General features: G+C 43.2%; 1 protein-coding gene across 3 annotated transcripts in view; it reads right to left on the bottom strand.

Moving 5' to 3' along the window:
* Positions 1-24,067, bottom strand: part of TXNDC11 (thioredoxin domain containing 11) — a 148,408-nt gene that overhangs the window by 90,853 nt on the left and 33,488 nt on the right. For all 3 annotated transcript variants that reach the window (XM_077448976.1, XM_077448977.1, XM_077448978.1), the window contains one exon: positions 3,075-3,168. In XM_077448976.1, coding sequence (XP_077305102.1) covers positions 3,075-3,168 — 94 coding nt within the window. Of the gene's footprint in view, positions 1-3,074; positions 3,169-24,067 lie in introns of those variants that run through there.

Below are 24,067 nucleotides of genomic sequence, written 5' to 3'. Positions count from 1 at the left end.
CAAGCCACAGCTGTGGCATGGTCGGATTGTATCCTGACAGGACAACCCTGCAACCTAAAAGTCCATGACATTAGAGCCAGAAGCGCTGCCCGAATCTCTAGAATGTTGATGGGCAAGGCTTTTTTGGTCTCTGACCACTTCCCCCGGACAGTAGCCTCTTCCAGAACCGCTCTCCAGCCCAAGATGCTGGCATCCGTTGTTACCATCTTCCAGGTTACAGGCATGAAGAATTTCCCCTTCTGCAAATTTCTGGTTATCAACCACCAATTGAGACTCTGGCGCACTTTTGGGGACAGATACATTGGGTAGTCCAGGGCTTGGACCCTTTTGTTCCAAGCACATAGAATATTGTTTTGCAACAGTTTCCAATTAAATTGGGCATAGGGAATAGCTTTGAACGAAACCACCATTTCCCCTAGCAACCTCATGCAAAGGCGAAAGGAGGGTCCCTTTTTTTCCTTGACCACACAGATAAGATCTTATAGCCCTGACCTTCGTCTGAGGCAAAAAGACCTTTTCTTGGACTGTGTCTATGACCAGACCCAAGTATTCTAGCCTCCCTACTGGCCGTAAGGCTGACTTCTCTAGGTTGAGAATCCAACCCAGGTGCTCCAAATATCAGACCGTGCTGGACACACTGCAGTCTAGCCATGAAACCGACTGATCTATAAGTAGCAGGTCGTCTAGATATGCCATTACTGATATACCCTGGACCCTTAATCTTGCTAATACTAGGGCCAAAATCTTTGTGAATACCAGGGGGGCAGTGGCTAACACGAATGGCAAGGCCACAAACTGAAAATTACGCTGTTCTACCTCGAATTGCAGAAATTTCTGGTGAGAGGGGTAGATTGGCACATGCAGATATGCATCTTTGATGTCTACCGATGCTAGAAATTCTCCTCCTCTCAGAGAGGACACGACTGACCGGATTGATTCCATGTGAAAAGAGCGGATGGTTAGGAATGGATTTAGATCTTTGATATCTAGAATGGGTCTGACATCTCCATTTGGTTTTGGCACCGTGAAGATATAATAAAAACCACATACCCTGCTCCTCTGTTGGAACTTCTGTAATTACACCTTGTGATGTCAACTGGTCCAGTGCCCGAAACAAAGGCCTTCTTGTTAATGGGCCTCTGGGAACATTTAATCTTAGAAATGGTGGGAACTCCCGAAACTCTCGCTTGTAGCCTAGAGATACTGTGGAGATGACCCATCTGTCCTGGATCTCCTTCCGCCAAGCTCCTGAAAACTGTGGAAGCCTGGAGTGAGTGGGGGCGGACTTTCAGGAGGAGGCCTTAGGACTCTGCTGTGTACGCTTTTGCCCCCAGGGCTTCTTCTGGCCTTGTGCCTGACCTTGAGGCTTACCTCTTGAACCCGGTGGCGGAGGCCGTCAAAACTGCCTGGAGACTGCTGCACCTGGCTGGGGAAGAACGTTTAAATGAAGGACACTTACTCCTATTAACTGGTAAAAGGGCACTCTTACCACCTGAATTTTTTGGATATACTTATCCAAGTCTTCTCTGAAAAACCATTCCCCATGAAAAGGAAAACTTGCCAATAGTTTTTTGCACGGCAACACAGCTGACCAATGCTTCAACCAAAGAATTATGCACAGATAAGAGTGCAAAGCGTGACCCTAGTTGAATAGAAACTTTTAGGGCATCCACTGCAAAACATAAGGCCCTTGGCAGCTCCGCTAACCCCTTACACTTTTAATGACATGCTTGAGCTGGTCTTTTAAGGATTGACAAACCCCTATCGCTGCTACTGCAGACTGTACTGCTGACCCAGCTATAGAAAAAGAGGCTTTAACTAAAGATTCCAGCTTCTTGTCGGCAAGATCTTTGAAAACCTGGACTTTGTCTGCTGGATAAGTAAGGCTCCTATTTACAGAGGAAATAGCAGCATCCACTGCTGCCAAAAGCCACTTTTTAGTGAATTTTTCCTCCATTGGATAAAGAAGAGAAAATCTCACAGGAGGGAGAAAATGGGTGATCCCAGTCTGTCTATATTAGTTGCTCCAGCAGTGGGTGTAAAGAGAAAGCATGTGGGCCCTGTGAAGGCCCCAAAGAAAAACAGGGGTCACCCAATGGCACCTCAATGTCATCTGCCCATTCTTGTTCCAAAATTGGAAGGTCAGGAGGGGGAGAAGGGGACCTTTCGCGTTTCTTCCCAGACTGGGAGACAGACGCGATCATGTTTTTTTTCCCCCTCCAACCCAGCTAATGCTGAAGACAAATAGTCTTTGGTGACGGATGCAGAGGCTGAAATGTTGGATGTAGCCACTATGCCCGATAGCCTCAATGGCTCACACTGGCCAGTTGCACCTGGCCTTTCAGTGGAGGAAAGTACTGTGGAAGCATGACTAGGATCCTCAGAACAGTGGTGCTCTTGCGCTCCTCCCTGCTGTATTCCCATCTTTCTTTTGGGAAGACATAGTCCTAAGCACAAAATGCAGAGGTACTCACAATATGCATCCACTGCTAAGCTGTAGTCCAGCAAAAAAAATGCCGCCATCACTGCTCAGCCTAATGGCCCATAGACGTGCCTTTAAATGCCTGCATCCACACCTATACAGCGCTTAGGTACTTCCTGTATGGGAGCGGTTATATAGAGGGGGACTTCCTGTCTTTGGGTGTGTCAGTGTCCATTCACTAATAGGTGGCATATAACCCACATAGTAATTACTATGGATGCTCTGTGTCCTGTGATGTACGATAAAGAAGTTCTATTTGTGTGGGGGAAAAAATTACATAAATTTTATCTGCATAGCAGTGTTGTATGACCCCACAATTACCAGTTAAAGTAGCACAGTGCTGAATAGCAAAAAATGGTCCGGTCATGAAGAGGGGAAAACCTTCTGGTGGTTAAGTACCAAGAGTACACATACAAATTGATAAAAACCAAACAAGGAAAACCCACTGCATAATATATATATTGCAAATGCATGACAGACAGATTTCAGACACATTATAAACCCATCTTGCAAGCATTTTCACAAGTGTGCTTTCAGTTTAAAATTAAGAGCTAGCAACACAACCATGTTAGAGTGCAGAGATTATACCTACCTTTTTGTAACGAGTGCAATGCAGACCGGAAAAAAGTTAAATAGCCTGGAGGTTGAGGAGACGCATTGAATTCAAAGTAGCCCAATATCCCAGGCTGCAGGAAGAAAGAAACCACAAATTATTATTATTATACAGGATTTATATAGCGCCAACAGTTTACGCAGCACTTTACAATATAAAAGGGAGACAATACAGTTATGATACAATAAAATACAAGAGGATTAAGAGGTCCCTGCTCAGAAGATCTTACAATCTAAAATATATGAATTAAAACTATAAAAAATAGTTGCCCAACAATTTACACCAGCAGCTGCACTACAAAACAGACCACTGTGCCAATACACAGAAAACAGCGCGTCACATGCCAACTTTTTTTCTCTCAAAACTTCTACGAACTAATCACAAAGTGGAACAATTGGAATAACCAGTGTTATAGCACTGGAGAGAACCCCTATTGGATCTATTATCGACAGACCAAGTATTGTTATAAAAAATATTAACCACTTCAGCCCCAGATTTTACACCCTTCCTGACCACAGCACTTTTTGCGATTTGGCACTGCATCATTTTAACTGACAATTGCGCGGTTGTGCGATGTGGCTCCCAAACAAAACCGATGTCCTTTTTTTCCCACAAATAGAGCTTTCTTTTGGTGGTATTTGATCACCCCTGCGGTTTTTATTTTTTGTGCTATAAACAAAAAAAAAAAAAAAAAAAAAAAGCATACATTTTGAAAAAAAAAAACACGCATTTTTTACCTTTTGCTATAATAAATATCCCCCCCAAAAAAAAATATAATATAATATAATATATATATATATATATATATATATATATATATATATATATATATATATATATATATATATATATAAACTTTTTTTTCCTCAGTTTAGGCCGATACGTATTCTACATATTTTTGGTTAAAAAAAAATAAAATAAAAATCACAGTAAACGTTTATTGATTGGTTTGCGCAAAAGTTATAGCGTTTACAAAATAGGGGATATTTTTATGCCATTTTTATACTAGTAATGGCGACGATCCATGATTTTTAATCATGACTTTCGACATTATGGCGGAAACATCAGACATTTTTGGGACCATTGTCATTTATACAGAAATCAGTGCTATACAAATGCACTGATTCCTGTGTAAATGACACTGGCAGTGAAGGGGTTAACCACTAGGGGGCAGGGTAAGGGTTAAGTGTGTCCAGGGGCGTGGCTACATGTGACACGTCACTGATCTCTGCTCCCAATCACAGGTAGCAGAGATCAGTGACACTGTCACTAGGCAGAACGGGGAGATGCTTGTTTACATTAGCATCTCCCTGTTCTTCCTCCCCGTGAGATGATCGCAGGCGATCGAGTCCGCGGGACCCGCAAGCTGAGTCACGGAGGTCCCGGCTGGCCAGTGGCATGCACACGTTGGCACGGCAGCAAATTTAAAGGAACGTACCTGTACGCCCATTTGCCTGTCCGTGCTATTCTGCTGACGTACATCTGCGTGTGCCAGTCGGGAACCGCCTAAATTTATTTACAAATACATATAAACAAAAGTAGGCAAGAACATTGGTGACTTCATTAAAAACAACGATACAAAGTACCCAAAGTTGCAATGGTATGTACACTCACTGCCCTAAGAACAAGCAGGCTAGTGGTGATGCATACAAGCATTGACGTTACATGTTACGGACAAGACAGTCCTTCAAAGGTTAAGTCAATTGGGTACAGGGTTTCTATAATGCAAGAAATATCAAAAGATATTCCATATTCATTTTAAGACAACTACTATACATAAAGGTATAAACGTTTAATAAACTAAACACTATACATGTGTTGCCAACAGTTTGAATTATACATGATACAGACAAAATAGCTAGCTATACTTACATAACAATGCATATGTCTGAAAAGCCAGTGGGAAAGATGGAAATCCCTTTGGAAGGCAAACTGGACAACTTCAACACTCAGGAAGATTTTTGGAGGGCCGAAATTATATGGCAATAAGTGCTCCACTGCAAGGACTTGTAGATAGGAAACAGAAGTTTCATGCTAATGGTGGGCCTGGAAAGCTGTATACATCTAAATCCCCAAAAATTATGGAAATCAATAAGAATTTCCATATATCCATGAAGCTGCTCAGATTACTTGACCAACAAATTAGAGCATTGGTTTTCTCAACAAAAAGGGGAGTGAGTATAAATAGAGGGTTACAATACCTGCAAACATACTGAAGCGAGTACAGCCAGCTTCCCACCTTACACTTCCTCGGCATATCGAGGGATTGCTTTAGGTGCAGGTAGATAAAGGTACATGTGAGAGACAACCTAGCTAATCGCAAGTGTTATTGAGATGGCAGGAACAGCTGGACCCTGTCTGAGAGTGTCAGCACCCAAATGGATGCTGAACACATCGCAGCCGAGTCCCTCAGCTTAATGACGTGCAGCGCAATCCTGCCCAAGGGGGCGAGTCCACATCTTGCATCATCAACACGCAAGTGGCTGCCACCTGCCCTCCAGAAGTGGAGCGTAGAATGGACGAACCAAAGGTGGGAAGCCAGGAACCAAAAGCCAAAATGGTCCAAAGTCACCCCACAATGAAAGGGGGTGGAGCGAGTGAATCGCACGCGCCAGGCAGCAGAGCAAAAGGCGCCATTTGGCGATCCAGAAATTCCCCAGGGTCAAAGCAGAGCATCCAATCCATGGGAGTCCATCTTCCCCTAGCAACAAGGAAGACAGACAATTACAACAATATTAGAGCGTGGTGACATCTATTGGAAATAGCAGAAAATTTACAAAAAAGGAAATACCTAATAAGAACAACTATAAAATACCTGGTGTTAAACAAGCACACTACCAAAAATTGTAACAATGGGAAATATGGTGGACATTCACAGAAACTTAGTATAAAGTCTAGAAAGATGAAAGATCTGCTGATATTTATAGAAAGTGGGAAAAATTTTGCAGAGGGAAAATATGAAGAGGATACAGGGATTTTTTTTTTTTTTGCCAACTCAGTGAAACCAATAATATCGATAGGACCCAAATCAGCTTAACGCTCAGTATCCCTTCTCATAACTTCACATCATTGTGGCAGTTTACTTACTTTTATTTTTTTTATTTTTTTATTTTTTTTCCAAGATTATTGTTTTGGATTATTTTCCATTCAAGATTCACTATAAAACTAGAACCAAAACCTACTCCCTCCCTTCCCAAGATCTATATACGCTAGATCTAACCCCCCACCTCCCCCCCCCCACACCCTACTCTGTGGACCACCCCCTTCAGACTGCCACTCTACCTTATATGTACCTTATTTGTACCTTATTTGTACCCGTGTGAGGTTTATCTCCTTAACCCTTCTGATATAAGCCACTTCTTAAATTCTTGCCAGCTCTTCCATTTCTCAGCCATGTATTTATTGCTCCTCTCTTCCAGACTATCTCTCAGACTTTCCATCTTATAAGTCTCTTCCACCATATCCACCCATTCCCACATTGAAGGCGCCTCCAACTCCTGCCATTTTTTTGGGATTAATTTTTTCCCCGCGTTTAGCAGGTGTGGGATCAACGACTCCCTATATTGTTTAGCTCCGCCGTTTATCCCATGGAATAACACTACCCAGGGGTCAGCGCTCACAGTATTATTTGTAATCTCTTTGATATACAGTAAGATTTGGTTCCAGTACTTTTTTATCTTCGGACAATCCCACCACAGATGTGCCATCGTACCAGTTTTCTTACATCCCCGCCAACATTCCCTGGAGCTATCAGGCTGAAATTTGCTATTCTTTTCTGGGGTATAATACCATCTCGTCAGACATTTATAACTCATCTCTGCTGTCTTAACCACTTGCCGACCGCCGCACGACGATATACGTTGGCAGAATGGCACGGGCAGGCATATGGGCGTATATATAAGTCCCTGCCTTCCCGCGGGTGGGGGGCCCGATCGGTGTCTGCGGCGGTCGGCATTCGTTCGGGAGCGATCCGGGATGAGGGGGCGGCCATTCATTCATGGCCACCCCCTCGCGATCGCTCCCGACGAATAGAAATGCTCCGTGACATCACTTCCTCTCCTCACAGGAGAGGAAGTGATGTAATCTCTCCTCCGTGTCGGTATTTTTCGTTCCGGCACCGAGGAGAGAGGATCGGTGAGTTGCACCAACACACCACACGTACAGTAGAACATGCCAGGCACACTCACACCCCCCCTTTACCCCCCGATCACCCCCCAATTACCCCTGCCCCCCCAGTCACAGTGACACCAATTGCATTTTTTTTTTTTTGCATTGGTGTCATTTGTGACTGTAATAACTGTTAGGGCAGTTAGGGTTAGCCCCCTTTAGTTCTAATGTGCCCCCCTAACCCCCCCAATAAAGGTTTAACCCCGTGATCACCCCCGTCGCCAGTGTCACTAAGGCTGGGTTCACATTGCAGCGGTTTATGAGAACGAATGTGATTCGCACCGCACTGCAGTGCAAATCACATCCGATCTCTGTGCGATTCCAGTTCAGCGATACAGATAGTATGGCTGAATTCGCGCCGCACCCGCCGCAAATTCGCACGGGACCCTTTTTTTGGTCCGCAGCAGAATCGGATCGCATGGGTGTTTACACCATGCGATCCGAGTTTGCAGATCGCACTGCGATATGCGAACTGATCTGGGGGTGTCATTAACATTTTACTGACACTCCCAGCAGTTCGCATAGGGCAGTGTGAACTGCCGCCGGGAGGCATGCGATGCGGGAACCCGCCGCGGATTCGTGGCGTTCCCGCATCGCTCCAGTGTGAACCCAGCCTAATAAGCGATCATTTTTCTGATCGCTGTATTAGTGTCACAGGTGACGCTAGTTAGGCAGGTAGGTATTTAGGTTCGCCGCAACTTTTTATAGCGCCAAGGACCCCCATATACTACCGCATAAAGCCCCCTGATTGCCCCCTAGTTAACCCTTTCACCAGTGATCACCATATAACTGTTACAGGTGACGCTGGTTGGTTAGTTATTTTTTTATAGTTTCAGGGCACCCGCTATTTATTACCTAATAAAGGTTTAACCCCCTGATCACCCGGCGGGTGTCATTTGTGACTGTAATAACTGTTAGGGCAGTTAGGGTTAGCCGCCTTTAGTTCTAAGGTACCCCCCTAACCCCCCAATAAAGGTTTAACCCCGTGATCACCCCCCCGTCGCCAGTGTCACTAAGGCTGGGTTCACATTGCAGTGGTTTGAGAACGGATGTGATTCGCACCGCACTGCAGTGCAAATCACATCCAATCTCTGTGCGATTCGAGTTCAGCCATACAGATAGTATGGCTGAATTTGCGTCGCACCCGCCGCACCCGCCGCAAACTCGCACGGGACCCTTTTTTTGGTCCGCAGCAGAATCGGATCACATGGGTGTTCACACCATGCGATCCGAGTTTGCAGATCGCACTGCGATATGCGAACTGATCTGGGGGTGTCATTAACATTTCACTGACACTCCCAGCAGTTCGCATAGGGCAGTGTGAACTGCCGCCGGGAGGCATGCGATGCGGTAACCCGCCGCGGATTTGTGGCGTTCCTGCATCGCTCCAGTGTGAACCCAGCCTAATAAGCGATCGTTTTTCTGATCGCTGTATTAGTGTCACAGGTGACGCTAGTTAGGCAGGTAGGTATTTAGGTTCGCCGCAGCTTTTTATAGCGCCAGGGACCCCCATATACTACCGCATAAAGCCCCCTGATTGCCCCCTAGTTAACCCTTTCACCAGTGATCACCATATAACGGTTACAGGTGACGCTGGTTGGTTAGTTATTTTTTTATCGTTTCAGGGCACCCGCCATTTATTACCTAGTCTCACTAGTGTACCCCTAAATTTAGGGGTGTCTACTTTCCAAAATGGGGTCATTTGTGCCATCTTGGCATTTTATGGCCTTCAAAACTGTAACACCCTTAGAAAGCCTGATGGCGGTGCTTGGTTTTCGGGGCCCCGTACGCAGCTAGGCTCCCAAAAAGTCCCACATATGTGGTATCCCCGTACTCAGGAGAAGCAGCAAAATTTATTTTGGGGTGTCATTTCACATATGCCCATGGTATGCGTGAGCAATATATTATTTAGTGACAACTTTGTGAAAAAAAATAAAAATAAAAAGTTTGTAATTTTCCCGCAACTTGTGGCAAAATATAAAATATTCCATGGACTCAACATGCCTCTCAGCAAATAGCTTGGGGTGTCTACTTTCTAAAATGGGGTCATTTGTGGGGGTTTTGTGCCATCTTGGCATTTTATGGCCTTCAAAACTGTAATAGGTAGTGAGGAGTGAAGTCAAATATTTACGCCCTTAGAAAACCTGAAGGCGGTTCTTGGCTTTCGGGGCCCCGTACGCGGCTAGGCTCCCAAAAAATCCCACACATGTGGTATCCCCGTACTCAGGAGAAGCAGCAGAATTTATTTTGGGGTGTCATTTCACATATGCCCATAGCATGTGTGAGCAATATATCATTTAGTGACAACTTTGTGTAAAAAAAATTTGTCATTATTCAATCGCTTGAGGCAAAAAAAAAAAAAATATTCAATGGGCTCAACATGCCACTTATCAATTTCCTTAGGGGGTCTACTTTCCAAAATGGGGTCATTTGGGGGGGTTTTGTACTGCCCTGCCATTTTAGCACCTCAAGAAATGAGATAGGCAGTCGTAAACTAAAAGCTGCGTAAATTCCAGAAAACGTACCTTAGTTTGTAGATGTGACAACTTTTGCGCAAACCAATAAATATACAGTTATTGACTTTTTTTTTACCAAAGACATGTGGCTGAATACATTTTGGCCTAAATGTATGACTAAAATTGAGTTTATTGGATTTTTCTAATAACAAAAAGTAGAAAATATCATTTTTTTCAAAATTTGCGGTCTTTTTCCATTTATATCGCAAAAAATAAAAATCGCAGAGGCAATCAAATACCATCAAAAGAAAGCTCTATTTGTGGGAAGAAAAGGACGCAAATTTTGTTTGGGTACAACATTGCATGACCGCGCAATTACCAGTTAAAGCAGCGCAGTGCCAAATTGTAAAAAGACCTCTGGTCATTTACCAGCAAAATGGTCCGGTCTGAAAGTGGTTAATATCTACGGCAGAATTATGGACTAAATTAAAGATTTTTCCTAATTTTACCTTATCTATTTGTGTCCCAAATTCCCTCTCCCATTTTTTGACGAACGGAGGCACCCCCACCTCCCCCCCCTCCAATAACAGTCTATACCAGTGATGGCGAACCTTGGCACTCCTGATGTTTTGGAACTACATTTCCCATGATGCTCAAACACTCTGCAGTGCAGTTGAGCATCATGGGAAATGTAGTTCGAAAACATCTGGAGTGCCAAGGTTCGCCATCACTGGTCTATACCATCTCGAGACATTCTTCCTTGAAGTCCCAGATGTACATAGCTGTTCCAAAGGGGTCAACTCTTCCACCGTTCGACTCCTCGGCGGCAGTTTTTTTTACAAAGAGGGAGAGCTGCGTGTATCTCCATTCGTCAATCAACATAATCTCTTTTTTTTGTGCCAACTCGTGAAATGGTGCTATAACACCCTTTCTAACTACATCTTTTAGTTGTGCCTCCTCCTTCACCCAATTCCCTCCAATCTCTTGACAACCTGGTAAAAAGTATTTATTATCTTTTAATGCTATAAGCGGTGAATTATATTTCCCATTAACTTTCCTATAAACCTTATCCCAAATCCGCAACGTGTTTCGTGTAATATTGTTTCCTTCTAACGACAAGCTCCTCCTATGTGGGGGGTTCCAAATTTGCTTCCCTAACCGTGCTCTACTCATAACGTGCTCAAGGTTTACCCACCTTTTCTCTATGTTATCCCTCTTGGTCCATTCACTCACCCTACACAGAACAACCGCGTTGTAATAAGTCTGAACGTCTGGAATCGCTAATCCACCCCTATTTTTTGGTTGTCGTAAACTAGCGAAAGCTACTCTTGCTTTTTTATTTTTCCATACAAATTTCATTAGAACCGATTTTAATTTCATCAAGTAAACATTGGACAATGGTATCGGTAGCATCTGAAACTTGTACAGAATCTTTGGAAATATTGTCATCTTTAATTAATTTATTCTCCTTAACCACGATAGTGGTCTATAGCTACATTTCTTACATTCTGCCTGAATCTCATCCAGTAATGGGATGTAATTAATCCGATACATTTTCTTCTCGGTTTTCGCCAGCTTTATTCCCAAATATTTAAGTTCATTCCGCCATGGGAAACTCCATTTCCGCTGCATAATTTGAGCCTCCTTTTTATTGATGTTAATATTCAGTATCTGGGATTTAAGCCGGTTTATTTTAAAATTGGATACATCCCCATACTGTTCCAACAGGCTTATTAAGTTTGGCAAGGACGTCTTAGGGTTATTTATATAGAATATTATATCATCCGCGAATGCGGAATATTTATATTCTTCTTTCTCCACTTTTACCCCTGCTATTTCTGGGTTTTCCCGAATTACAGCCAGAAGAGGTCACCCCTGCCTTGTACCCCTCTCCATTTCAAAATGCGCTGACTCCTGACCATTAACTTTTATGCATGTCTTAGGATGGTTGTATAGCACCCTCACCTTCTGAATCATTCTCGGTCCTATCCCCATCCTTTCTATTGTCTGGAACATGAACCCCCAGTCTACTCTGTCGAAGGCCTTCTGTGCGTCCAACGACAAGAGCAGACTGGGGGTCCCTCCCTGTCGCATCCGCTGGAGCAAAAGAAGTGTTTTTATCCCATTATCTCTACCTTCCCGGCCCGTTACAAACCCCGCCTGATTTGGGTGGACTAAGGACGTCATTAGTTCTCTCATCCGTTCTGCCAGGACCTTAGCATACAGTTTCGTATCTGTATTTAACAACGAAATCGGCCTGTAGCTAGTACATTGTGTTGGATCTTTTCCCTCCTTCTGAATTAAAGTGATTGTTGCCATTAGGCCTTCATTACTCATTTTATATTCTTCTCCTAAGCCGTTCATATACCTACACATTTTAGGGATAAGAACTTCTCTAAATGTTTTATAATACAATGTTGTAAACCCGTCTGGTCCAGGAGATTTTCCCGGGGCTGATTTTAATAGTGACCTCTCTAGTTCCTCTTCGGATATTGGCCTCTCAAGCATCTCCCTCTCCGTGGGGCTTATTTTGGGTAACGTAACTTTGTTTAAAAAGGCCCCAATCCTCCTCTCTTTAGCATTATCTTGTACTCCCTGGTATCTGTCCGAGTATACCCCCTCATAATATATCCTAAAGGTTTCCGCTATATCCTTGGTGGTATACACCATACTACCTTTTTTATTTTGCATTTTCCCAATAAAGTTTTTTTCCTTTTTTTTTTTTTAACATTCTAGCTAAGAACTTACTTGGCTTATCTCCCCATATACAACGTTCCCTGGCCATACCATTAAACACCCTTTTTGTTTCCTGTTCCAACAGGCCCTTTAGTTCATCCCTTGTGTTTATTAACTTTTTATATACTGAGTCCTTATGATTCTGTCCTTTTTTATGGTCCTGTTCCAGGCGACTTATCTCTTCCATTAATTTTTTAATCTTCTCAGTTCTCATTTTTTTCCTTTTTTGATCCAAGTGATATCAATATTCCCCTTATAAATGCTTTATGTGCGTCCCATAATGTGTGACCTGCAATTTCTGTTGTTTCATTTAATGCGAAGTATTGTTCAATTTCACTAGCAATTTTCACCTTGTCCTCCTCTTCCCGTATCAGATCTTCATTGATCCGCCACGGCAAGGGAGCTTCTCCCAACCCTTGAGATATTCATTCTTGTTTTTACTGGGGCATGATCTGACAGAGTGATCACTTCTATGCCCACCTCTATTACATAGTCTAGCAACCCATGATCTATGAATATGTAGTCAATGCGGGAGTATGTCTTATGCACTGCTGAATAAAATGAATAATCACGAACCCGTGGATTCATGACTCTCCATGTATCCACTAATTGATTGGTATATAACTTTTGTAGTATATTTTTTTGTGCTTCATTCCTCGCTCTCCGAACGTCAGACAAGCTGTCCACTTCCGGGTTCAGACAAAAATGTATATCTCCCATCATGATCACATATCCCTTTTTGAACTTCATGAGTTTATTTAATATCATGTTTAGAAAACTGATTGGGTTGCTATTCGGGGCATAAATATTCACTAGTGTACATTCCCACTCTTCCAATGTGCCCCTTAAAAACAGATATCTCCCCTCCGCATCACACATTTTTTCACTTAAATGGAACCTCGTCCTTTTAGAAAAACCTATAGCGACCCTTGTTGATATTGTATCACTGTAATACCAAACCGGGAAATTGTTAGAATATAATCTAATGTTTGATGCGAAGGAGATATGTGTCTCCTGGAGAGCAACGACATCAGCTTCATAACGTTTTAATTCGGCCATAATTTTGTGTCTTTTTATCGGGGTATTCAGGCCCTTAACATTATAAGACATAAAATTCATTCCCTCCATCTTGCTATTTACCATCTATTGGCCCATCACTCCCTTGCCCCACACGGGTACATTTATCTCGTTTACTCAGGTGGTCCACTACTTCACCTTTTCTCCTCTGTCCCTCCCTCCCCTTTTCCCCACTCCCACACCCCACTCCCCCCTCCCCATTACCCTCCCTCCCCCCCCCCAACCCCCATCCCTGTGGCCTTTTCTCGGCCCTTGATTGGTTGATGGTCGTATATTCCACTACCATCTCCCAATCGAATTGTTATGAGGGCCTGGGGCTCTTTTTGCCTGCGCCTCTCCCACCTCTTCCCCGTTGGGGGAGGTGAGAGGGTTCTTATCCAACTTCCCTTAGAGCTTCCTGCTCTTCCTCGCCGCCTTCCCCCTCCCCTCCTCCGTCCTCCCTACCAGCTATATCAATCCTACTACTTCTTCCCTCCATCCCGGCAATTCTGGAGAGCTTATGCCTAATTTCTCGCAAAATTTTTCCAGATCCTCCGGAAAACTCAGCTTCGCCGTTATGCCATCTTTGCTCCCTATTAAACAGGCAGGGAAACCCCATCTATATTTAACATTCTGGGCACGTATTTCAGCCAACAACGGTTTCAGAAGCCGCCTCCTTTCTAGAGTCTCAAATGAAATATCTGGAAATATTTGTACATCTCGACCGTCGTATTGTAGGGGAGATTTCCCCCTTAACTTTTTCCAGATCACTGCTTTTTCTTCGAAGAAGGTAAATCTTACAATTATGTCCCTGGGTCTTTCTGTATCCATATGTCTTACTTTACCGATTCTATGAATCCTATCGATTCTTGGGGGACCTCCTATCTCATATACCCAATAAGGGGAGAGAATATTATCTATTATTGTCCTTAGATCTTCCCCTTTCACTTCCGGGACCGAACGAATCCTTAAATTTTTCCTTCTACTCCAGTTTTCCTGGTCTTCCAACTTGTACAACGTATCTCTCTGTATTCGTTGTAGTACTTTTACTTGCTCTTTAACTTGGCTTAAAGCGGGATTCTGCTCTTTTTTTTTTTTTCTTACCTGTGTTACAGGTGGGCGACTGCTACCTTCGCTTAGCATCCACGTCCGGCGTTTTTTTGACCCCCGGCGTGACGATTCTTTTCCTCAGGATGACTTTTAAAAAAGTGCTCTGGCATTTTCCATTTTAAGTGTGGGCGTCTGAAGCCCACATGCATTTACTTCCTGTATATCGATGACGCTCGGCTCCCAGCATGCTCCGCTCCATCTCGCACATGCTCAGTGTGCAATGGTGGTAATGGCAGATACAGCTGCCTGCCCACTTTAAAAATGGCAAATTCGGACATGCCCTCATCACGTGACCGGCATCCTAACGAAATCTCACGAGATTTCGCAATTTCATTGTCCCCTCATGGATTCTTGGGAAATTTCCCAGGGACCACTGCGAGGACGATAAACACGCCTACTCCCACGGGAGGACAACCAGGAAGTCAGCAGAAACATCTGAAATAAAAGGTAAGTAAAGAATATTTTTTTTTTTTCAGGGTTCATTTAGGTAAGTATTCTATCTTGTGATTTTAATAATATGAAGTTTAATTTTTAGGTACCAAACCGCTTTAACTCCTGTGCCTGAAGGTCTATACGATTCTCTGTAGCCTCAACTCTCTCTAATAGGCCACCCATATCTTCCCGGAGTCCCCTGATATCTGCTTTAATTGCATTCTCGAGTTTCAGGAGCATCTCCGACATTTCTCCTTTTGTGGGAGGATGATCTTCAACTCTCAACTCATCCATTTTACTGCTCTCCCATTCACTGTCTGTTATGTCATCTCTGGATTGATGGGCACCACCTCCCCCATGTCTGCCCGATCCCTTCTTATATTTTTGCATGGACTGCTGTTTCTTATCTATCCCGAGATCTTTAGGACTTGCTCCTTGTGTCATATATTGTTGAATTGTGGTGTCTAGTCCTTTCTCCTTAAGTTTCCGCGGGCCACCGCTTTTCGAGGCTTTATTCGTCGCTTTACTCATATCTCTGTCCTTATCGTATTTAGTATGTAGAATGTTACCACACACCAGATAATTCTTCCCCTTTAAACACGGGGCCTTGTATACATCTCGTGTTCCAAATTTTTTTTTTAGGGCCCCTTTAACTCGTATACACTATAGGTTCCCTAGTTATATGCCTTCCAGTTCCTTTAGGAAATTTTATGCGTTTCCTAGTCCACTAGCTGGATGATTCACCAACTGATCCTCCCTCAGTGAGCTATTAATTTTATCTATGGCATACTTTCTAAGGACTACTTGGATTCCTTACAGCCCGAGCCTCCTAACTTGTGTCTTAGTTCTTCATTCAAAGAGCTCTACTGGGGGTCACTTCCAGTGAGGACCTGTAATCAGGCTTAATTATTTAGCTATGCATTTACGGGAATGATATTCACATATGGCCTTCCCTTTCTTTATGACACAGCAGCCCTTGTATATGTCACTCTGCTATTTCCAGGGTGGCTACAACATGTATACATAGCCCATTATAATTTGTCCATTTTACATTATCTCTCCTCACTTCGCTGTCAGGCGAGGAGGCAAACAACCAGGGAGGTGCTCTTACAATCCTAACATGAATTTTGCCTTTGATTGGACTATCATTTCACCGTATAGAATATATAGATAAACCTTATGCTGTAAAAAATTTTCTCCTTTTCTTTTTCTTCCGCCTCACCCTGGGACATCCCCCGGTGACTACTTTCACCAAGACATTCACATTTGGGCATAAAAAAAGAGGAGAAGAAAAAAAAAAAAAACACACAAAGGAGAACTAGCAGGCAATAATCTTCAAATATGTGACGTTCCCCTGCAGCCTTCCCGTATCCTTCCCCTTTCCGTTTTCCTGCAAAAGCGCTGAGATGCGTTTATAATCTGTCACGCTATGTCCAGAGTCTCTCTGTGTGTGGGCCCTCTCCTCATAGACCTGTCTCTTTAAGATTGAACCCACATACACAGCAGCATCATGCAGCAGATAAAAAGGAAAGATAATAGCTCCACAGTCATTATATCTCTATCTGCATGTAATTTCCGTGAACGGAGGTGTCTATTTACCCTGTATGTGCCCCCTGCACTTAGCTATCTCGTACTCATATAAATCACATTAGGGAACACTGCTCCTTGTCTGCTCCTTATCACATAATCATCACAACTGCAACCTGTTACCGTCCTTTTGTGCTCTTTATAGCCGTCTCTCGTTGTATCTCCAGGCTCCTGCAGTCTCCATGCAAATCTCGTCCAGTGTACTCCTTGCCAGCGAGAAAAGGGGGGGGGATACGGGCGGCGGGGGAGGTTGAAACCCGGGCGCCTCTCGATCTTCCATGAGGCCACCACGGCGGGAATAGCTGGGGGATGTTGTTCCGTGCTACAGCAGCGAGGGCTCGCATCTGCTCGGGTCAGAGCCTCTCACTACCCCACGCCGAGCCATGTCGTCCTTCCCTCGCTCGTCAGCACGCCGCGGTAAGCGCTGGCTGGCCCCTCCCCTCAGGCGGATGCTGTGTCCTCACATCTCACACCCGCCAGTCGAATCAGCCCTGACCGATACAGGGATTCTGAGAGGAATCAAAGATCAAATTCACATAATCCCGACTCAAAACCTGCCAGATATGGTCTAAAATTAAACACCTCATTGAGGCCTGGGGTTTTAGTAGCTTGCAAATGAAAAATCCATCTTAGTTCACTTTGCAATAGTGAATTGTTGAAGTCTCCCCCTCTGGGGTTGGCATAAATATGGTCCAATGCCAAAAATCTTACTCTGGGAACGATGCCATGTACCAATGAACTATGTCGACCAAGGGGAAAGAGGGGTCTTTTTTTCTCTATACTGACAATATGCCAATATATTACAATAAGGAAGGTATCAATCCTTTTGTACTCAGAGTTCCGATCTTCCCTTCCTTTGAGAGGATTGAACCCAAGTTCAATGCAGCATGGGAAGGCGTTTTAAAACAATGTTCCACAGACATGATGTTACTGATATTAGAATAATGTAAAAGGATTATTGATATAGATGTCAAAATTGATATCTTGAATACTAAACTGACTAAATTTAGGACACATACTCTATATGAGCCTTTGCACTCAAAGACCATCTAGAAAAATGTAATAAAGATATACTTATCAAAAAAGATAAAAAGACGCATCAGGACAAAAAGGCCCTTGGAGAAGAACGTGCGCATAAATGGAATGATATGCCTAAGGAACAATACTCATCACCAAGTAGCAGATGATGGCTCTAATATCCCCAATCAGCCGTCTTTACCATTTAATTTATCACATTCTGCACCTGCACAATCTGAGGGGAGACGCTGCCCCAAGTGCTCACGTCAGGGTAATATGTCTAATGACAATTGCTCAGACACGGAAGATTCTTCTTCCTCACATACTATGGCCAATCATAATACTTTAAACAATAACACTCATCCAAAAACAGTCTTCCCATAAAACTACAAGAACTTCACACAAATCCAGCACTCCCCTTTCTATTCAGTTGTCAGGAAGTTCCCAACTAAGTGATTTTTTTAGATCAACTAAAGGGCACAAACAAATATTCTTACAAATCAAACAAACACACACCCAACACAATTTGTCTTCAAACTGCCTCACACAGGATGAGACACTTATTCCTGAGAATCTCACCTTTAGCCCCACGGTACAAATCAATAGATTATATGCATTTGTTTATACGCAATCTCCCGGTAAAGGGCCTTTTTGTCAAAAAAAACGAATCCGATCCAGGTTCAACATATACACAAGAGCTTGAGGCTATTAAACAATTACCTGCCCTTCTTGAGGAAAATGAACATGATGATCTATTAGACCATAGATTTAGAAGCGATTTTTGCTGAAGTGGATGGCACTATTACATCACCCCACCCTCACAAACACCTATTGTAGGGCTTAAAAAGAAATCGAGCCTTTACCAAGCTCCAACCTAACTGTGGCTGCCTTTTGAAATCAGTGTCCAAAGAAATTCAGGATATCAAAGTTCCACAAAGAAGTGAGGGTAATCTAACGGGCAAATCTGGAGCTCTCAAGTCCCTCATGCAAAATTCACTTATAACAATCAAACCAGCTGATAAAAGGTGGTAACATTGTGATCCAAGACAACACAGACTACATCCAAATGTGTAAAAACATGCTTGACAACCTGGAATGTTACACAACGAGTCAGGGAGGAGCCAGGTGTCACGATTGTCACTTCCGGTCACGGCCGAGACCAGATGTGTACCTTTTACCCGCGATTGTCAACTTTTATCTAAGTGTAGATGTTATTTGATTAAAGTTTTGTTTTTTTAAATAGTACACTATTGGAGCCCCCTCCCTCTTTTCTCCATCTCATTTATATTCACTGCTGATGATATTGGTTACATTATTGAACGGACCATACGAGGAACAGAGAAGGATTGGGACTGTCACCAGTATATTTACAGCTCTATGTGGCCCTGAGTGGTCTTGGTTTTGAGGTGAGAGGCTGGGGGAAATAAAGGGGTGCACCGAGCACTGAAGTGTCCATTAGTGGTGGAGTGTCACAGCTTTGGTGTTTTTTTATATTTGGATCTCACTGCATGGACCTGCACTGTTTCAGTTTACACCTTTTGAACTGCACGTTTGCTCATCAAGATCATATAGTTTGCCATGTTATATGGACTTTTTTCTTGAAGATTACACAGATGTGATTATTGCACTACTTTATTATTTATGAGTTGCTTATTGCACTTTATGAGATTTGCACTTTATTAATTATTTGCACAAATATCCACTAGGTTTACACATTGCACATTTACTGTATAGTTTACTCATTGCCTATTTTGCACATATTTATATATATATTGATGCAATTTTATAATTTTTTTATTTATTTTCATTAATTACTGTTATATTTTTTTCTTAGTCAGGTAGCACCACATAATACTTGTATTATAACCCGGAATGTTATCGTCCTATACCAAAAATCGCTAATTAAAAACTTTGTGAGAGAACTATTCAATTTAGTAGATGAGGCATACCATTTGCATGTACTTGATAAAAAATACGTGAAAATGTGTACGAACTGGCCACCCATGGGAGGCTACTTTCTATGCTTTACCGAAAGTTCACAAAGAGTTCCAAAAAATCTCCTGGGAGACCTATTGTCTCTATTAGAGGTAGTCTCACTGACAATCTCAGTAAATTTGCAGATAAACAACTTAGACCTCTGGTTGAGAAAATGCCTTCTCATACCAGAGACATTTTTTACAAAGGCTGGATGGCCTCCGTGTAGGGGGGCCACACTACATTGGTGGTCGTTGACGTGGAGGCCCTCTACAGCTCGATACCACACAACAAGGGCCTCGCAGCCAATCGACAGACCCTTCTTCGGCAAAGCCATTTTGACCACACAAGAACTGAATTTGTATTGACAGCTTTGCAGTTCATTCTTTTGACACAATTTCTTCTCTTTTCTCGATTCCCACTACCTCCAGGTGCAAGGGGTAGGCATGGGCACATCTTGTGCCAACTTGTACCCGGGGGAGTGGGAGCATAGTTTATTTTCTGATGAATCAGCATCTGTGTATAAGAGCCATGTGTTAGCATAGTATTGATACATAGACGACATACTGATTCTATGAGATGGACCTACTGTACTTCTCAACCAATTTCTCAACTACATAAATGGTAACACATTTAAATTTGAAATTCACAATGACTTACAATTCATCAGCTATAATCTTTTTAAACTTAATCATTCATAAACATCTCAATGGATATCTATATAGCTAATTATTTCGTAAACCAGCAGCAGGGAATACGATTTTGGAAGAATCCAGCTTTCACCCTAAATCACTTTTATCCTCCATCCCATATGGACAGTACATACGGACCAGACACAATTGTTCCAATAATGTATTGTTTGAAAACAAAGCCTCTATTTTACGCATGAGATTGCGGGCTCAAGGCTATTTAAATATTTCAGCCCTGGAAGGATTTACCCCCTTCCTGACCGGAGCATTTTTTTTGATTCAGCACTGCGTCGCTTTAACTGATAATTGCGCAGTGCGACGTGACTCCCAAACAAAATTGACGTGTTCCCCACCAAATAGAGCTCTTTTGGTGGTATTTGATCACCTTTGCGTTTTTTTTTTTGGCGCTATAAACAAAAAAGGGCGTCAATTTTGAAAAAAAATGTTTTTTTTTAAAAATGCATTTTTTTTTACTTTTTGCTATAATAAATATTCCCCAAAAATATATAAAACATTTTTTTCCCCTCAGTTTAGGCCGATACGTATTCTACGTATTTTTGGTAAGAAAAAATTGCAATAATGTATGCTCGTTTGAGGTTTACAGGACCCAACTGGTAATCGCTGCAGCACCCACTATTTTATGAGCCACAGATACTGGGAACATGGGCGATAGGAATATCGATTTGACCATGCCTATATAAGTCGTTGTGCACCGTGTCCACAGCATTACAGCGGGAGAGAACGTTGCGTCAACATTGGAAGAACAGAAGGAGGAAGATGATGAAGGTGAAAACCGGGCCACCACTAGCAAAAGAGCAGAAGATAGTGGAGGAGCCCGGGAGAAGAGGCCAGAGAGTGGGAGAAGAATCGGAAGAGCAGAGAAGTTGGAAGAGACCCCCTGGAGCTGCCTAATAAATTACTTTAAAAACCTGTGTAGTGTGTTTTTTTTATTGACACTTTTTTCCCCCCAGGTGAATGGGTAGGGGTGCGATATACCCCATACTTATTCACATAGGGTGGGGGGCCGGGCTCTGGGGGCCCCCTTATTAAAAGCACCCACCCCCATGTTGAGGCCATGCGGCCTGGTACGGCTCAGGAGGGGGGGGAGGCGCTCACTTGTCCCCACCCCCTTTCCTGACCAGCCGGGCTGCATGCTCGGATAAGGGTCTGGTATGGATTTTGGGGGGACCCCCATGCAGTTTTTTTCTGGCATAGGGGCTTCCCCTTAAAATCTATACCAGGTGACGGGGCCCGCAAGGTGTCAATCTCGCTGATAAAAGCATCAAGATTGACTTCGTTTTCCAGTCCCATCATAAACTCATCACGTTCAAAATGAATGGACATTAGTCCATGTGTGGGCAAGTCCGTTCATTTAAAAGTCCGCCGTAACTCCGTCGAAAGTCCGGTCATGTGTGGGCAAGTCCGCTCGTTCAGAAAGTCCATCGGAACTCTGCCGGAAGTCCGTCGGACCTAGTTTGCTGGAAAGTCCGGTTGTGTGTACACGGCACAACTCCTCCCACATCTTTTACACTACATAGACAGTAATATACCGAAACGTGCACATTGTTCCCGATTGGTGTGCTATTACTATGTGGAAAGTTTCGCCAAATGCTTCAAGAAATATCGTCGTTTTTGTGGAAAAATTGATCCCATAGGAATGAATGGCAATGGAATGGACATAATTTCTAAACTGCCACCACTCCCTCATTTTCAAGACCACCTACACAAATCTTATATCAAAACATTCCGCTACCCCTGCTGCCACTAAACATGTCCACAGTCCTGATAGTTTTCACAGTATGACCATTTGTTTGCAACTCACGCAGTCCATTGACATTCATTGAAACTCCAATCTAGCCACTTCAAATTTGAAGGGCAAAATCTAAACTGCAACTGTACCTTAATTTTTCAGAGACATACTATGCATCAAAATCTAGGTCTGGGTCTTGTGATTCTCACAATATAAAACTCTATAGCTCTTCACTGTAGGATTTATAGTTTTGAAAATACGACCGTTTGAAGTACTGCACAGTTGTTACAGCCATCATGAGCCTGTGTATTGTGTGTGAACATGCTTAGTGCTTCCATATCAAGCAGGTCCCTCGTCTTGCCCCCTTTTCATTGTGGGGTGACCGTGAACCATTTTGGCTTTTGGTTCCTGGCTTCCTGCCCTTGGTTCCTCTGTTCCAATCTTGGACTGCAGCGACTCGTCTGTCAGTGGTGAGATGACGTGGGACGTGATCCCGCCCCTTTGGGCGGGCTTGCGCCTCGTGTCATTATGCTGAGGGACTCAGCTGCCATGTGCTCAGCATCCATTTGGGTGCTGACACTCTCAGACAGGGTCCAGCTGTTCCTGCCATCACAATCACTCTTGCGACTGGCTAGGTTGTCTCTCACATATACCCTTATCTACCTGCACCTAAAGAAATCACTCGAAGTGCAAGGTGGAAGCTGGTTGTACGCACTTCAGTACGTTTGCGGGTATTGTAACCCTCTATTCATACTCCCCCTTTTGTTGAGAAATCAATGCTCTAATTTGTTGCTCAAGTAAACTGAGAAGCTTCATGGATATTCTTATTGATTTACATACTTTTTGGGGATTTAGATTTATACAGCTTGCCAGGCCCACCATTAGCATGAAACTTATGTTTCCTAGCTATGAGTCCTTGTAGTGGAGCACTTATTGCCATATCATTTTGGGCCTTCAGAAATCTTCCCGAGTGTTGAAGTTGTCCAGTTTGTCTTCCAAAGGGATTTCCATCTTTACCACTGGCTTTTCAGACATATGCATTGCTATATGTATGACTTTCTAAGTATAGCTATTCTGTCTGTATCATGTACAATTCAAATTGTTGACAACAGTGAGTACATTGACTGAAAACTGGCTACAAGGGCGAGTTTTGAGGGTGGTAATACATGGGGAGTACTCGGAATGGTCATAGGTGGGTAGTGGGGTCCCCCAGGGTTGTGTGCTGGGACCAATTCTATTTATTTTGTTCATAAACGACCTGGAGGATGGAGTAAACAGTGCAATCTCTGTATTTGTGGGCGATACTAAGCTAAGCAATAACTTCTCCGCAGGATATGGAAACCTTGCAAAAATATTTGAACAAATTTATGGGGTGGGCAACTACATGACAAATGAGGTTTAATGTAGAAAAATTTAAAATAATGCATTTGGGTGGCAAAATATGAATGCAATCTATACAATGGGGGGGGGGGGGGGGGGGGAGAACCTAGGATGGAAAAAGACCTGGGGGTCCTAGTAGATGATAGGCTCAGCAATGACATGCAATGCCAAGCTGCTGCTAACAAAGCAAACAGAATATTGGTATGCATTAAAAGGGGGATCAACTCCAGCGATAAAACGATAATTCCCCCGCTCTACAAGACTCTGGTGCTGGAGTATACTGTCCAGTTCTGGGCACCAGTCCTCAGGAAGGATGTACTGGAAATGGAGCGAGTACAAAGAAAGGCAACAAAGCTAATAAAGGGTCTGGAAGATATTAGTTATGAGGAGCACTGAACTTATTCTCTCTGGAGAAGAGACGCTTGAGAGAGGATATGATTTCAATTTACAAATACCATACTGGTGACCCCACAATAGGGATAAAACTTTTTTGTGAAAGGCAGTTTAACAAGACACATGGCCAGTAGGGATGGGCCGAACAACCCCGGTTCAGTTCACACCAGAACATACCGAACAGGCAAAAAATTTGACAGAACACACGAACACCGTTAAAGTCTA

This window comes from Lithobates pipiens, unplaced genomic scaffold (genome assembly GCF_037356315.1).
Source record: "Lithobates pipiens isolate NorthernLeopardFrog02 unplaced genomic scaffold, aLitPip1_a1.2 Scaffold_22, whole genome shotgun sequence".
NCBI classification, from domain to species: Eukaryota; Metazoa; Chordata; class Amphibia; order Anura; family Ranidae; genus Lithobates; species Lithobates pipiens.
The sequence above is the reverse complement of the archived record's forward strand: the minus strand, read 5'-3'. Positions and strand labels throughout refer to the sequence as shown.